This window comes from Budorcas taxicolor, chromosome 15, assembly GCF_023091745.1.
Source record: "Budorcas taxicolor isolate Tak-1 chromosome 15, Takin1.1, whole genome shotgun sequence".
Taxonomy (NCBI): domain Eukaryota; kingdom Metazoa; phylum Chordata; class Mammalia; order Artiodactyla; family Bovidae; genus Budorcas; species Budorcas taxicolor.
Window position 1 is genome coordinate 50112625 of NC_068924.1, and position 18210 is coordinate 50130834.

The 18210-nt window shown below is 43.5% G+C and overlaps 1 protein-coding gene across 1 annotated transcript in view; it reads right to left on the reverse strand.

The window, feature by feature from the left end:
• CLPB (caseinolytic mitochondrial matrix peptidase chaperone subunit B) overlaps window positions 1-18210 on the reverse strand; it is a 140217-nt gene that overhangs the window by 77697 nt on the left and 44310 nt on the right. Inside the window, exon 4 of the mRNA XM_052652598.1 lies at window positions 10348-10451. Within this exon, the coding sequence (XP_052508558.1) occupies window positions 10348-10451 (104 nt within the window). The remainder of the gene's footprint in view (window positions 1-10347; window positions 10452-18210) is intronic.

Genomic DNA, 18210 nt, shown 5'->3' on the forward strand with positions numbered 1-18210 from the left:
TCTCCCTCTCCTCTCTGCCTTCTAGTATTGCGCAGTCCACATCAAATTAGTTAACATTTTCTCCTACATAATCTTTTATATTTTCAGACTGTTTCATGCATACACTCTTGAGCATTGCAGGTGTTCCATAAATACTTCTCTTCAAGTAGAAAAGAGGATCTTGAAAGACCCTATGTCTTACAGATCTCTTTGACCTTCACCTAGAGAATGATCATCTAGGCTGGTCTATGGCTGGAAGGCTAGACTCCACTTAAAAATGGTTCTCACAAACACCATGCTCCCTGCCCACAGACTAGAAGATTTTTCCTTAAGAACAGGACCCTGTTTACCTCATTATACCTTATCATAGTGTAAGATGAGACCTGACACATAGCAGAAGCTCAGAAAGGTTTGATGAATTTAAGAGAAGACTGGGCTAGCACTTACTCTATTGGAGACACGTCAAGGGCAGCCTTCCCATGTAGGGACCCCCAAGCCCATCTTCTCTCATCCCAACGAAGAGGAAGGGGAGAGCAGGAAGGTTGGCCTGGAACCTTAAGATGAAAGGTTGCTGACCCTGCCTGTGACCCCAGACAGTCAGGGTGGCATCCTCTCTGGCCTAAGACACTCATCTGACCACAGACTCAGGTAGAGCTTTCCAGAGCCCATGTCTCACCTGCACATAACCAAAATCTAAACGTGGGCAAACTCTTAGGAATCTGTTACTTGTTATCTGTTATACTGTTAGCTAGAGACCCACCAACACTTCCCCCACTTCCCATCTCTCCTAATCCTCCCTGGTATCTAGAGCCCTGTGATTTGTCCTATAATTACCCTGGGCTCACCATCTCCCATCCCCCTGCCCCTACTCTGATCCTGACCAGAGCAGGATTCTTCCAGGTCCGGGGGTCCTCTGGGCAGGGCCACAATAAGAGGAAGGAGCCTGTCCCCTTCGCCAGCCACGCTACTCAGTTGGCCAGACTTGGTCCCTGTATGCTCCCCATCTCTACACCTGCTTGCCTCTCTTCTGCCTTTTCTTCAAGATGCTAAAAACTTGCAATAAAAAACAAATACAAAATGCTGTAATTAATAGCCAATTCCAAGTCAACCCAGCATCTCTACTAATAAACCTCAACACTTGCAAAAAGAACAATAAATTCTGCACCTCTCTGGTTCTGGGGTGGTCTCTTATATACACTCAGTGTGTGTGTATGTATGTGGGTAAGTGTGTCTACATATATATTTATTTCCCTTTATTTCCCATCCAGGGAGGGGCAGAATAATGAACTGCGTGCGTCAGGGAAGATGAATCTGAGATACTAGGGAGCAGTGCAGTAAAAAGATTAAAGTGTTATTATTGTTGGTTTTTTTCCCCCATGGTCCATTGTGACAGCTCGACCGTCATCTGTAAAAAATGTCTCGGCGAGAGATAATCATCGGAAACTCAATAAAGCGTCAGGGGGAGCCTCAGCCCCCATCAATCACTGGGTGCCTGGAAAATTTCAGCTCTCTGTCTCCCTTCCTGCTATCCATATAAATGTCTCTAATATATTTTGTGTGGTGTGTGGGACCCACCCCTGATTTGGAACTTTTGATGAAAAAATATTTATATACAAAATATGTAAATCAGTTAAAAATTGCAAGACTATAGTTCTTTGCCACCCCATCCCATTTTGGCCTTATTTTTTATAAATGCATCAAATTTATTCTTTTTAATAAAACATGTCAACTAGTCTATCTCCTCCTAGTCAAACATATATATAGATTTGGAGGGTGAAAAGAATGGAAACAATTAACCTAACTGGCTGCTATACTTAATCCTGAAGTTGGCCAAAAGGCCTAATGGATAGATAGTACATTGTCCATTCAAGTGACTCTACAGGGACTGACACTGCTGAGAAATGACTTGTAGAACCACTGGTACTGAAGGTGTGACAAGGCTCTGACAATGATGAGGAAGAGGCAGGGACATTATTAAAAATAATAACTTGCCCAAATAGCTTTTGGCCTGGCAGATCCCCAAATTTACCAAGACTTTGGACAAGTCAGAGGTCTTTAGCCAAGTGTGGCATATTGGCTGACACAGGTGCTGGGTTCTCTAAAGAGCATGAGATGGTTCTGCTGGCACTTGACATCATCTTTCTGCCTCAGTTTCCCTCAGTGCCTACGTCACAGGGCGACTGTGAGCATGCAATAAATTAAGTACCAATATATGCAACCTGCTGCTGCAGCTATTATCATCATCATCTTATTATTATCACTTTCCCCCTGCTTCTCTACCGTGGAAGGAGTCAGTTCCTGTAGTACCCCTCCTCCAGGACCTGCAAGGCTCCTCTCTGCCTAAGAGATTAAGTCCAAGCAACTGGATCTGGCCCCAGCCTACTCACTTTAAAGCAGCACCTTTACTGCTCATTACCCTCTAAAATGAATCTTCTGCTGTATGGATGCTTTACCCTAACAAGTTTACTTGCTGCCCTGAAATATATTTTTTCCGTTTCCCACCTCTGAAAATTCTGGACATAATACAGGCCCTTCTCTGAAAAAAGTGAAAGTGAAAGTCGCTCAGTCATGTCTGACTCTTTGCGACCCCACGGACTATAGTCCACAGAATTCTCCAGGCCAGAATATTGGAGTGGGTAGCTGTTCCCTTCTCCAGGGGATCTTCCCAACCCAGGGATCGAACCCAGGTTTCCCACACAGGTGGATTCTTTACCAGCTGAGCCACCAGGGAAGCAATTCACACACAGTTGCTATAAAACTCAGTTGCTCTATAAAACCTTCTTATACTTCAAGGCTCAAATACCATTTTATTTCCTGAAGCTTCAGACAGATTCTCTTCTTTGAGCTCTGATAGTCCTTGTTATCAGCATCTCTGACTGGAACCTTATCAAACATAGTCTTGGTCGTGTCATCAATCTTTATTATTATTATTGCCAGCACCTTATATGTGTATGATACCTTGTATTTTCTCAAGTATTTAATAAGTATTTTAATTTGATCTTGGTAATAAGGCTATGGTATAGAATATATTATTCTCTACAGAAGAGAAAATCAAGGCTCAGAGAGATAAAGAGAATTGCCCCAGGTCACACTGGTGATGGCCAAGCCATTCCTTGAACTTGAAGATGTTTGGCTCTTCACAGATAACAGTTTGCTACCACTGAAGGCTGTGGTAGAGACACTGAAGCATTTGGAAGGCTGTGTCAGAGACACTGAATAAAGTTTTATAAGAGTATGATGACGATAATGATGATGATATAAAAACAGAAATTTACATTAATGGAATTCCTCCTATGTTCTAGGTTTTAGGCTAAGGATAAACATACTACTTCTAACTCTCCCACTAATGTTTTTTTACAAATAAGGAGACAGAGCCTCTAAGAGGTACAGAAAATTGCCCTAGGTGTCACAGCTATTAAGTGTTCTGTACACCCATAATACCATGCTTAAGCACACAGACTCTCTAGGAATGAAACTTAAAGTGAAAAAAAGAGTCTCTTCCAGGGAGAAGGTCCAGATGTATTTTTTAAAAGCAGTTCAAGCATAAATAGCCTAGATCATCTACTCAAAGAGTGGGAGCCTGTTAGAAATGCAAAATTTCAGGTCCAACCCCAGACACACTGAATAAAAATCTCAGGATCTGGGAATGGGGCAGGAATCTGTGTTTTTGACAAGCTACATCTATGGTGTAAAAAATCTTATTCTCTATAGATGAGAAAATCAGGGCTGAGAGAGAGAGAGAGAATTGCCCAAGGTCACACAGGTGATGGCCAAGCCACTCTTTGGACTCTGAGATAGGTGATTCTTATGTCCTTGGGACCATTATTATTCCCATTTGAGTTTGTCTCCAAGGGCACAGATTCTCTCTGCTGTGCCTGGGTAGGGCTGGGCATGCAGTGGGTGCTGGGTGTTAACTTATATTGAATAGATGAGCTAAGGTAAGATTACGCCTTAGCAATGTCCTGGGGAGAGGAAAAAATATAGAGAGCAGTTCCATTACCGCCAGTGGGGACTCCTAGCCATCTCCTGAACTCCAGGGCACTTGTCCACTGGTTTGTGATGTGCCAGCTTGCATCGTCCTGTCCCCCATCTGAAGACACAGAGATGGGGAGGTCAGCTGGAGCAGGCCAGGACCTGCAGCCCTTCGAGCTATGGGAAGAGGGCCACCCAGGCTGGGGGTGGGGTTAGGGTTGGCCTTGGCAGGTCCAGCTGGGCAAAGCAGGGCCCTATCCCAGGAAGGGCCCTGTGCCAACCCAGCTTCTGCACAACTCATCTTTATTCAGCCGCCACTTGGAGCTGAGAAGAGAAGCTGATTTATAGCCTGCTCTGGCTACGTTTCTGCCGTGTTTTATTGTTTTAATTGTGTATATGAGAGGCGCTCAGAGTGCTCACATGCATTTCTGACAGCCCCAGACACCCAAGGTTTATAACAGTTACTTACAAGCAGCCAGGGGCATCCCTGACTGGGTGACTTGTTTACTGTTACCACTAATTTACTGCCTCCTCCACCTGAGGATTGGGGCCCACACCCAGCAGCCAGCTACAAGTGGGACTCTCCTAGATTGGGGCTCAAGGCACTGCACAGAATGTCAGGATCAGGGGACGAAGTGGTAGAGAAGCAGCTGTAATCTCCAAGCTCCCCTCCATGTGTCCCCTCTGTGCCTTTGCTCAAGCGTGATCCCTGCTTAGAATATCTTTTCTTTTTCTGTCCTCTCTCCACTATCCAAAGCCTGGCTCGAATCTTACTTCAAAGTACATTACTTGCTCTGAAGATAAGCCTAAAGTTTCTAGAACCTTGGAAATCACATGGCTGACAGGAACCTGGAAGCAATATAATCTAATGACCCTTTACAGAATCCCTGATGGGCGGCCAGCCAGCCTCTGTCAGTACCCCTTGAGTGGTGAGTTGCTCAGTACCTCAATGGCAAATTTCCTGCCTTTCATTGAGCCAAGACTCAGCTCCACAGAGAAATTCTTCATATGCCACTGTGCTTTACATGTGACTATTTCTAGTCATTCAAACGGCTCTTTAGGATGGGTATTGTTATCCCTATGTTATAGATGAGAAAACCAAAATTCAAGTGGCTTAAGGTCACATGACTGGTGACAGAGCTTAAGTGAACCATAACTTCCTGGCTCTGAAGCCTAGCCTTTCTCCAGGTTATCACTGTGCCTCTGAAGATGCCATTCCGAGAGCTGAAAAGAAGAGAATTAGTCAGCTAATAAGGCCAACAGCCTTATTGCACCAACACCTGCACCAACAGCCCTGCTCTCTACCCTGAAACACCAACTCTGACAAGAGTGGAAGACACTGTAACATGCCAGCTGAGCAGGCTTCTTGCTAGAGAAATACCAAATATCAAACAGGAGAAGCAGTTCACCAGGAATGGTGAATGAGGCAGCTGATAGCAAAGCCTCAGCAGCAAAGAGGTTTCTTTTCTCTCTAGGCTGTGCCCATTCTGAGCAGGCAGGACAGACACAGAGCACCTCTCTGAGAGAATAAAACCAGGCAACTTCTCCAATACCTTTCGGTCTCCTTGCCTGGATCCTCGTTCCTCCCCACATCTTAAACGCTGGTATCCTGAGTGAGGGACTTGTCCTCCTATCCCTTTGCTTTAACTCCTTTCTTCAGGCAGTTTCAGTCACATTCATTATTTTAACTACCAAGCCAATGCTGCCAGATGTCTTTGAACTCCAGACCCACTCATCCAATGGTTCGCCCAAAACAGAAACCAAGGTGACAGGTGCCTCCTTTTCCATCAATTCCCACATTCCACCGAATACTTAATATCCTCCTAATATTTTCGAATGTCTATTTCTCTCCACTCCCAAATATTTCTTTTAGAAATCCCCAGAAGTGAGAAGTGCATTTTGAGGGACAGGAGCATGGTTTCTCATCCAGTTCTCAAAGGGATCAAAACATTAAGAACCACTGCTAACCTCTCCTCTCCAACTCATCCCCATCCCCTGAGAACAGTCCATCTAAACTGTTAATGTAAACTGAGCATTCCCCTACTTGAAATCCTTCAATGGCCTTTAGAAAACACTATGAGCTCCCTAGAATTGCCTTACAGGGTCCTTTCCACGTAGAACCCTGCCTCCTACTATGGTCTTACTTCTAGCTGTTCTTAGCACTGTGGCAGATGATTCCACCTGCTATCACTTAGCCCTTATCTCTGCATGTGTTGTTCCTTCTGCCTGGAAAGTCCATCCCGTTTAGCCTGCCTGGCAGTCTCTGACTCAACCTTAAGACTCAATTCAAAGTCACTTACCCTGTGACACTTCCCAGACACCAGTCTGCCCTCAGGAAGAGGGCATCACTACCTATACAAGTGCTACCTATATCCTTTGTACATCTATCTACCTTTGCATTTATCATTCTGCACTGTGATGCCTGTTCATAGGTCTGTCTTATTACTTGACTGAGAGAGCAGATCATATATATTCCTTTTAATTTATTCCCAGCATCTGGCAGAGTGCCTGGCACTCAGGAAGTACATGCTCAATTATAAGTGAACCAGATTAATAAGCAATTGTAACTGCAGAATACTTTATGATTCACACATCACATCTCTTCAACTTCACAATAATACTGAAAAAGTAGACAAGGGATATATTACAGGGGTTTAGGGAGGTCTTGCCAAAGTCAAACTATAACTCAACACTTCCCCTCAGTACTGACCACAGGCTGAGCCCCACAGAAATATCTATTAGAAATTTAGTGAACTAGATGGCACGGACTCTATGCTCCAATACTGAAGAACTTTCCTATGAATTTGCCTACACACACTCTGGGCAAGGGGCTTGTAACTCTTCTCCTTAACCTCCTCACATATCACCAGGTCAGGTAGTTTCCCATGAAAAAGTCAATCCAATTAAAAAAAAAAAAAAAAAAAGGACTCTTTTGCTTTTGTCTACTTCCTCAGTGAAAATGACCCTGAGCTGGGTACAGTGACTTGCATACACTGGGCAGTCAATAAATACTGGTTGAATGGATGAATGAATGAGATATTTCTAAATGGGAAAAGGAAAGAAAAGTATGTTTAACAAGGAGCTAAAGGCTTAGGCTGGTAAGGAGAGGAGAACTCTGAGATGATTATAAAGGACCGTCACTCCCCAGGTTCAGAGTCAGAAAGCAGAGCACATGAAGTCCAAGTGCAGAGTACATCCACACTGACACACCAGGGAAAATCAGAGGAACTGTCAGAAAACCATGGCCAGCAAAGGCAGCCTGGAATTCAAAACAAAGAAAAAGCTACGAGTTAGATCTTGCAAGCCACAGAGCAGTGAACTTATGAATGATTGTTGATAGTTATTGCTTAAATCTAGAATTTATTTATATTTAATGGTTCTGAAACACTTAGGTGATTATTGGCACCAGTGTGGGTTTGCTAGGGATAATACAAAACCATGCCTGAATAACCTAACATCTTGCTGGGCGAGGATTCCTATGCAACAAATTAAGACAAATGTTAAACATGTTTTTATTTCAGCAATAAATCTGAGAGAATCTCTTACAATTTTGCAGACAAGATGGGAGAAATGGAGGCTAGAAAAGAAAGAAGTTTGGAGGATCTACAATTCTGACTGTTGAATAATGCTTCTAAATTTTCCTGATCATGAATGAGTTCCAGGGCTCTGTACTTAATAGAGTCCTTATAAACACTGTAATCAAAGACTGGCACATGAAGTGCATGATGGCAGGGACCTTGCTTGTCTAACAGTGCTGAGACCAGTCCCTGCTAGATAGGAAAGTAATCAATAAAATTTTTTAAAATTACTTTTGAATAAGTAAATGAATCCATAGAAAGCTTATTCACTAAATTTGCAGATCATATAAATTAAGAGATAGTTAATATTTTGGTCTGCATTTCATGAGAGATATATTAGTCTGTTCCATATTTCTATTGCCCACCTACCTAGAATGTAGGCTGGCTAGCACAAGAGTTAAAAAAATTCAAAGGAGGTTGATTAAAAAGGCAAAGAAAGAGAAAGGAAGCAAGGAAGGGAGGGAAGGAGGGAGGAAGGATAGAAGAGAGGATGGAAGGGAGAGAGGGAGGAAGGAAAGGAGAAAGGAAGGAGAGAAAAAAGAAAATATCTAAAACAAAGTCGGCAAACTACAGCCTATGGGCCAAATCCAGCCGGCTGCCAACGTTTGTAAATAAAGTTTTATTGGAACACATCCATGTACACTCACTTGTACATTATGTTCTATGCTACAATGGCCAAGCTAAATAGCCACAACTGAGACCAACTGGCCCACAAAGCTTTAAAATGGTTACTATCTGGCACTTGTCAGAAAAAGTGTGTTGACCATTGATCTAGAATGCTGAATATGAGCGTCAACCTGGAAAGCTGAACACAAAGGTGCACGCATGCTCAGTCGCTTCAGTCGTGTCCGACTCTTGTGACCTATGGACTGCAGCCTGCCAGGCTCCTCTGTCCATGGCATTCTCCAGGCAAGAATACTGGAGCAGGTTGCCATGCCCTCCTTCAGGGGATCTTCCTGACCCAGGGATCGAACTCACGTCTCTTGCAACTCCTGCACTGCAGGTAGATTCTTTATCCACTGAGCCACCTGGGAAGCCCCAGAACATAAAGGTTCAAACTTGAAATGCAGGGGTGGCAGCAGAGGCAGGACTAGATGGCTTCACAGTACTGAGATTCTGTGAAATCAAAAATGCTTACTGGGTGGTGTTTGGATCCCAAGAGCAGATAAGAAGGCCCTTGAATAATTCCTTCCCTTCTACCTGGCCCTGCCCCTCAGCAAATGCTCCTCCTTGCTTTTTGGTGAAAGCACCAAAACAGAAGATAGAGCTGAGGGTAGCAATGCTGCATCTGAGTGAATGGTAGACAGCCATTAAGCTGAGTTCCCACACATCAGGCTGCAAATATAGGACAAGTCTGGCACTCATGAAATTCTCCTCGACTGCAAACAAAATGAATATAATTCCCCCAGCTCAGTGAGGAATCCAAGGTGGCAGAGGTCACAGCCTGCACATTGAACTGTCAGCTCACGAGGAAAGAAAAGACATATGAGCAGATCAGAGTTCAAATAACCATATAAAAGGCTAAGATTTAGAGAACATTCAAAGGAGCAGCAGAGGACAGGTTGCAGAGACGGCTCTGTGGAGGATCGGGCTACAGCAAGGGAGCATGACAGAGAAGAACAGGTTCAGAGGTGGAGAGGCAGGGGAGGGCAACTTCACACTTCACCTGGGTAGTAATGCTCTGCTGCTTTTGACATTTTTCTCATGCTACTGATATGAGAAACCTTGCTGGGGCATCAATGACACCTCCACCCTAGGCTACCACACACCCACGTCAGTCTGCTGAGCATACTTCTTCCCTCTGCTGAACCTCCCCTCAGGTCAATGTTCTGACCCTCGAACAGTCAGCAAGGCTGTCTCTCCTGGCATCATTGCAAACTCTAAAGCAGCCTCAGCTTAGCTGTCCTGTTGCTGGAAAGTGAGGGGAATCTCAGGCTCTGTGAGTAAGCCAGGATAATGGGTGGGCAGCAGAGTCAATCTGGACAAGCAAAGCTCAAACGTAAAATATTCATCTCTGTCTGCAGTCAAATCAACCTGCCCTCTTCTCAATTCCACTTTCGAAAAACTACTCACCAGAGGCAATTCAGACTAACTTGCCCAGGTACCTTCCAACAGATGTGACCAAGCCCTGGCAAATGTGCACATTGGCTCCTTCCTCTGGAGATGTCCAAGCAGTCACCCACACAGTACCCCAGCACGGCAATGATGACCACTCCATTTTACAAGCACAGACATCAAGGCACAGGGGAGGTCCCCTCTTTGTCCTGGATCACTGAGTAAGTCGAGGGGCCAGTGCTAGAGAGAGGACTATATTCCACATACAGGAGGGGGAGAAAAAATAGTATTCAGGGTAGTGTGGAGGGACTTGTGAGGCTAAGGGAACCAGTAAAGCCGGTTTCTAGTCCTGGGGCAGGGCTGGGGCAGGCTAAGTCCACAGGAAGCAGAGGAAGAATAAATCCACTTTCCACACAGTTGCCTTAATTATCTTATGGAAACCTGCTTCATTGTCCACTCATCTGAGACTCCACAGGTTGAGGCACTTTTGGCAGAACACCAGTTAAAAGGTTTTCCTACCCCTCTCCTCAGTTATGAAATCAGGCCTCTATTTTATTCCCTAAGACCTGAAGTGACATAAATTACAGAGCCAGAGGGGGCTGTGAAGGGGATCTGCCCCAAGCCTTTGGGTTATCCATGAGTCCCCAGAGGATGAGCGACTTGCAGGCTCTCACCTGAGTTGCTGGCAGAACTGGCACGGAGAACGGCTGCTGGAAGCCGCAGGGAGGAGAGCCCGCAGAACAGCACAGTAATCCACACTTACCTTCTAAAGAATGGATTCCCTGATCCTTGGCGGTCTTGTATACACTGCTAAAATCGTCCCCGAGGTTTGGGTCAGCACCAGCTGCAAGCAGGACCTGCACCACACTGGAAGAAATCAGACAGACATTAAGTGTCACAAACAGGAAAGGTCCAGGAAGTAAAGACTCTAATTCTGAGGCATGTTTAGGGATTGGCTCTGCCTCTGTTCACCTGAGTGGTACAGTGGAAAGAACATGAACTTTACAAGTATCGAACACAAGGGTAGGAAAGTTGGCTCTGGACACAAAGTTGGCTGAGAGGCTCTGGACAAGTTATCTAACACCTCCCTAAGGCTCAGGATCCACAACTATAAAATATGAAGTGTTTATTCAACAACTACTTATCAAATGCTTACTATGTCCAAGTCACTGTTCTAGGTGCTAGGGTCCATGACCTCAGGGAGCTTACAGCCTCTTCAGGGAAGGACAACAATTTACCACAAAATTCTAGCAAAGTGTGATGGAGGCTGTGATGGGAAAAGTACCATGTATGGTGGGAAACCAAGGGAGGGGATCAAGAAAGGCATCCCGGGGAATGTGATATTAAAGACCTGAAAGGCTGAATAACCAGATCCAGGTTGGTGAAGTGGGAGGACCCAATGCATTCACAAATCTTGGGAGGCAAAAAAACACGAAGTTTCATCTGAAGAAAGTGGACCTGGAGCAGAGGGTGTAAGGGGAAGAGAAGTGGGAGATGAGCTAAGCCACTGAAGGGCTTAAAGGGGAAGTGACATGGCAACACAAGCTTTTCCTCCCCACTTGTATGTGTATACACACACAGTACAAACCATATTGAAATATTAAACTGAAAAATCAAAGTCTTCTCTTATAGCCACCTCCTCAATCTAAATTCCAGGAGTAATTACTATTTATAGTTTGGTGTGTTCTCTTCTAAATCTTTGCTATTAGAAGAATCACTCCTATAGCCAAGTGAGAATGGACTGAAGGGAGAAGGAGAGAGGCAGGAGGCTCCACAGTGAGATTAGATTAGGTGAATTTATAGAGCACCAACCACAGTGCTTGACCCAGGAAGTGCTCTTTATATGATAGTTTCCCTTATGTGATGTTCCTGCTAATACTTCCCCCCACTTTTTCTTCTAAGAAAAAAGGTTCATGTTCACTATAAGAAATTTAGAAAATACAGCTAATCAAAAATAAAAAACTGTTTTAGAATATATAACATCTTTCCAGTTTTTCCAACGTATGCACATTTTTATTTACAAAAAAATGGGGTCATATAACAGTTCTTCCTAAACATATACATACCTCTTCCATGTATTATATAATTGTCTATGACATTGTTTTTAATGACTGCACAGTATTCTACCATAAGGCTTGTCTATACTTCATTTAGCCAATCTCCAACTATAAAATAATTATTTTGTAATATTTCTTTAACAATTTCCTTTGAATAAATTCCTAAGAAATGAATTTCTAGATCAAACCTATAAACATTTTGAAGCTTTTTGATAAATGTTACTAAATTGCCTTTCAGAAAGAATGTGATTTTTATTTCTACTATCAAAAGAAGAAGGATGAGAGTAACTATTGTGCCTTCCTTTCATCAAAATGTGAGTGAGTGACTGAAGGTCACTCAGTTGTGTCTGATTCTTTGCAATAGTCCATGAAATTCTCCAGGCCAGAATATGGGTAGCTTTTCCCTTCTCCAAGGGATCTTCCCAACCCAGGAATTGAACCCAGGTCTCCTGCATTGCAGGTGGATTCTTTACCAACTGAAGCCACAAGGGGAGCCCAAGACTATTGGAGTGGGTAGCCTATCCCTTCTCTAGCAGATCTTCCCAACCCAGGAATCAAACCAGGGTAGCCTGAAATGCAGGAGAATTCTTTACAAACTGTGTTATGAGGGGAGCCCTTTCATCAAATAGGGCATTTTTTAAATTTTTCATAGTGTGTTACTCTGGACACAGAAAATGTGTTAGACAGAAAATGGAATCACATCACTGTTTCAATTTGCATTTCTTTGATTACTAGTGAAGCTGGACTTAAAAAAAAATTATTCTAGGGAATTCCCTGGTGATCTAGTGGTTAGGATTTGGTGCTTTCACTACCAGGGTCTGGGTTCAATCCCTGGTCAGAGAACTAAGATCCTACAAGTCATGTGGTGACATGTCGCCAAATATAAATAAATAAAATTTAAAAATTACTCTAATTATTGTAACTATTAAAAAGCCAAACTGTAATCTTAGATTCTCTCTGTTGTTAAGTTTTTCAGTATCTGTAGTCAGTAGTGTTGTTGGTTTTCCCTGTATTAACTGGTTTGAATTTCACAACCTTCAACAGGCACAGGACCTGGCCCAATTATCTGCTGAATGGATGAATGAATTTCAGTAACTCCCATGTACACACATACACACACGCACAGTCCTCATAGATAAGTAACATGGTCAAGTGAGTCTCCTGACTCTAATACCCCTCACCTAAAAAGATTTTAAGAATTACCTTTTATAGGCAATTTATCCAGGCTATGAATTATGATCCTCAAGAGAAATGAGAAGGGTCTCTAAGCAGCTAAAATCCACATCTAAAAGTCAGATATGTAATTCACAGCAGACACTGTCAGGTTTTTAGTTGGAGACTATTTGCTTATCAGTTCAGTTCAGTCGCTCAGTCGTGTCCAACTCTCTGCGACCCCATGGACTGCAGCACACCAGGCTTCCCTGTCCATCACCAACTCCCAGAGCTTACTCAAACTAAAGTTCATCAAGTCGGTGATGCCATCCAACCATCTCATCCTCTGTTGTCCCCTTCTCCTCCTGCCTTCAACCTTTCCTAGCATCAGGGTCTTTTTAAATGAGTCAGTTCTTCCCATCAGGTGGCCAAAGTATTGGAGTTTCAGCTTTAACATCAGTCCTTCCAATGAATATTCAGGACTGATTTCCTTTAGAATGGAATGGTTGGATCTCCTTGCAGTCCAAGGGACTCTCAAGAGTCTTCTCCAACACCACACTTCAAAAGCGTCAATTCTTCGGCGCTCAGCTTTCTTTATAGTCCAACTCTCACATCCATATATGACTACTGGGAAAACCACAGCTTTGACTAGACAGACCTTTGTTGGTAAAGTAATGTCTCTACTTTTTAATCTGCTGTCTAGGTTGGTCATAGCTTTTCTTCCAAGGAGCAAGCATCTTTTAATTTTATGGCTGCAGTCACCATCTGCAATGATTTTTGGAGGCCCAGAAAATAGTATCTGTCACCGTTTCCATCGTTTCCCCATCTATTTGACATGAAGTGACGGGACTGGATGCCATGATCTTAGTTTTCTGAATGTTGAGCTTTAAGCCAACTTTTTCACTCTGCTTTTCACTTTCATCAAGAGGCTCTTTAGTTTTTCGCTTTCTGCCATAAGTGTGGTGTTAGCTGCATATCTGAGGTTATTGATATTTCTCCCAGCGATCTAGATTCCATCTTGTGATTCATCCAGCTCGGCATTTTCATAGGATGTACTCTGTATATAAGTTAAATAAGCAGGGTGACAATATACAGCCTTGATGTACTCCTTTCCCGATTTGGAACCAGTCTGCTGTTCCATGTCCAGTTCTAACTGTTGCTTCTTGATCTGCATACAGATTTCTCAGGAGGCAGGTGTGGTGGTCTGGTATTCCCATCTCTTTCATTTTCCACAGTTTGTTGTGATCCACACAATTAAAGGCTTTGGTGTAATCAACAAAGCAGAAGTAGATGTTTTTCTGGAACTCTCTTGCTTTTTTGATGATCCAGTGGATGTTGGCAATTTGATCTCTGGTTCCTCTGCCTTTTCTAAATCCAGCTTGAATATCTGGAAGTTCTCAGCTCACGTACTGTTGAAGCCTAGCTTGGAGAATTTTGAGGATTACTTTACTAGCGTGTGAGATGAGTGCAATTGTGTGGCATTCTTTGGCATTGCCCTTCTTTGGGATTGGAATGAAAACTGACCTTTTCCAGTCCTGTGGCCACTGCTGAGTTTTCCATATTTGCTGGCATATTGAGTGCAGCACTTTCACAGCATCATCTTTCAGGATGTGAAATAGCTCCACTGGAATTCCATCACCTCTACTAGCTTTGCTCATAGTGATGCTTCCTAAGGTCCATTTGACTTTGCATTCCAGGATGTCTGGCTCTAGGTGAGTGATCACACCATCGTGGTTATCTGGGTCATGAAGATCTTTTTTGTATAGTTCTTCTGTGTATTCTTGCTACCTCTTCTTAATATCTTCTGCTTCTGTTAGGTCCTTACCATTTCTATCTTTTATTGTAATTTACTTATATAGTTTACAAATAATTTGGAAAAGACTGTCATTAGTCTTCCTACTTCCCAGAAGATGAAAAGTTAAGAAGGTTCAAAAAGGCTGTTAGAGATGGGCAAACTAACTGCAGGCAGTGAGAAAAATATCTCATGGCAAAGGATGCAGTATGGTACAGTGGTTATAATGCTGGCTTTAAAATCTGAGGCCATGGTACAGATGGGCTTCTCTGGGGAAGATGGACAAGAATCTGCTTGCCAATGCAGGGGACATTGGTTCGATCCCTGGTCTCAGAAGATTCCACATGCCTCAGAGCAACTGAAGCCTGTGTGCCACCACTACGAGCCCACTTGCTGAAATTACTGAGACCAAATGCTGCAGCTACTGAAGCCTGCGCATCTAGAGCCTCTGCTCCACAATAAGAGAAACCACTGCAAAGAGAAACCTGGGCACTGCAATGCAACGCAATGAAGAGCAGCCCCTGCTCATCGCAACTAGAGAAAGCCCACGCAGAGCAACAAAGACCCAGTGCAACAAAAAAATGAATCAATACATAAATTAAAAAAAATCTGAGTCAATATGAACATCAACATGAATAATGACATTAACGGACTATCACCCATTGTACATTAAGATTCCAAGAGTCCATATAGTCAATGAGGAGGAAGGGAAAGCTCTTTTTTTTTTTTTTTTTTACTGTAGAATGACAACTAATAAATGTAGAACAAATGGTGAAATTAGAAAATCACTCTGTATCATAATTATCAGATATTAAGAATATCTAGCTCATATGACTCCATTAGTGTATAAAATGTGCTTTAATAGTGTATGACACATAATAAGTGCTCAACAGACATTAGTTATTATGACTGTGTACCTGACCCTATGGTTGGGCTGTAGGAAAGTCAAGAGACTTATGAACTGACACACAAATAGGGAAGATGGTGTGACATTTTATAACAAGTACAGGGAAGCACTATCATCTACTAACTATGTTCTTGGACAAATTATTATACCTCTGAAACTCTATATCTTTACTAGAATAATAGGGATTATGATGCCTCCCCCTTGTAAGTTATGAGATAAAAACTCTACAGTGCCTAGCACATCAAAGGAGATTCACAAATATGAGCTCTCTTCTCTGTGTCCATATAATCTTAGTGATAATTACATAGGCTGAAGTGGGCTCCAAATCTATACCCAGCACTCGTGCTGCCATAGCGCTGTGTTAAGAAAGCAGCTCTTCTGTATTCTACACAAGTTGGCTTGTTTTAAAATTTAAGTGAGGAGGGTTTGTCGATCTAAACTCAAAGGGACATAATTTGGTTAATGCTCAGCTGCTGTGTCCAATCACCATTCAATCACAACCCCTCCCAGGGCAGGCTGTCCCTCTAGGCATTTAGTGTCACTAACTGTGCTACCTGGGCCTCTCCAGGTTCCTGAGTATTGATTCCATCTGTCCAATTTGCAGGCTGCAAGACGTGTCCAAGCAACCAAGTATGCTACCCTTGGCCCCAGGGGGCAGACAGTGGTCTGGCAGGATGGGGAGAGGAAAGTGATGAGGCTAGGCCCTGGGGCTGCTAACCCAATCAAAAGGAATGGGCAATTCACTTCACAAACTTGGAGGACAAGGAGGGTAAGCATCCAAGCGAGTGACTCATTCCGCAACCCTGGAGAAGATTCCTTTCACTTTTCATAAATGCAAAAGGCAGCAGCCCCACAGTGGAGTAGAGCTAGGACTAAAAGAACCATGGCTGTTCTGTGGTCCAGAGTGGCACCAAACAACTTATCACACAGCAGTAAGGTTTTTGTCCAAGAGCAATCTCATACGTTAAAAGCATTTGACCCAGAGCTCCATGGGGATCAGGTCTTTTTTGGAGAAGTCAGTCCAGATCAGCCTAAAGGACTACATGACTATAGTTAGCTTTGAAGACAAAAAGAACTTTGTGGACCTGTGGGATGCAGCAAGGCAGAAATAGGGTAGGTGGCCAGCCGGGTAAGAGAAACCTAGGGCAAGGCTGGGGAGAACAGGTTTAGCAGCAGGTCAGGCCCAGGGAGTGCCAAGAAGTTCATAGTCAAAACAGAGCCAAGGGCCAGAGACCAGGCAGCAGAGATGTGAGGCAGAGAGCCAAAAGCCAGGTCATATGTTAAGGACTAGAGACAGAGGGAAACAGCAGACACAAAACAAGTCAACAACCAGAAACCAAGAAACACACTGGTATGAGGCCAAGGGAAGGCAAAAGAAGCAGACACCAAGAGCAGCAATGAGAAGACTTCGGAAATGAAGAGATTTCTGTCTCTTTGACATTTTTGTTTTTGCTAAAGCCGAAACAAATCCCCCAATTCAGAAATGTATCTGGGAGAAGGTGACATGTAAGAGACGGTGAGTTGGCCTACCTGGCTGACAAGGGGATTACCGGATCTGATGGTACAAAGGAAGGCAGGCACTGCTATTCAAGGTGATCCACCAAAGGATAACTGCAGCCGACTCTGTTCTGATGCTGGCATGATGGTTGTCACTCGTGAGGTTTGGGTTTAGGTATCACTACCTTAAATGTCAATAGCTGGTGCCAAATGGGTGGTACCTAGTATGGGCTAGGTCTTCATGGTTTTAATAGCTGGATTAAAGGGGGCAGGGTACACCATTCCACTCACTCATGTTTTTCTCTAACACACTCAAAGGAACTATGCTGACTACTCCACGGGTTCTCACTGGGCAAAGGCTTACAAACATCAGCAATTCTCCCAGCTAGCTCAGAACTTGGCCTCTGGTAGTCTGTGGAAAGACATGCCTACCAATGTCAATATCAACTTCAAAGGCTAGAGATAATCTCCAGATACCCTACTTCCAATACTAACCTGGAAAGTCAGAGAATGTCTGCAGCCCAAGAGGATGGCGGTTTAGAATTGGCCTTTAGCGACTTGGCTCTGGTAGCAGTACATGCCTTCCTGTGTGTCCATCACAATCTATTCTGGTCTTATCTCTGCCCAAGTGAGCTGACTTACCAAAAAGACTGAGCTGTGTGAATACTGAAGGTGAAGGTTGTGAGGGATAGTATCCAGCTGACAGGCTGGCAGAGGAAGAGCAACAGGACTGAGCTAGCCAGGCTGGGGGGCTGGCGGGTACTGCAGGCCTGGAAATCTGACTAGTCAGAAATGGTCAGGTATTGAAGATTGGCCTCAGGTAGGGAGGAAAACGCAGGTCCAGAACCCAAGACCTGGGTAAGAGTTATACAAGTGAGTAGGAGTAGTGAGCTCTGAGTCTAGGCTGAGAGCTGTTTTCTTTCTACTTTCTTTTACTGCCTGCTGGTGTAAGTATTCAATTTCTCAAGAGTACAATGGAGCTAAGTAGGAAGAAGACAGCAGTCTAATAATAAGAGCTAGCATTTGTATATACTTCCTACCCACCAGGCACTATTTTAAATATTAATACTTTACATATAGTAACATTTAATCCTCACAACAACCCTATGAGGGAAGTTAAACAGAAACCAAGGGGTAAGTAACCTGTCCAACGTCACTCAAGTTGTAAGGAGCACAGGTGGGATTTAAACCAGGGCAGTCTGGCTACCAAGTTCATGTTCT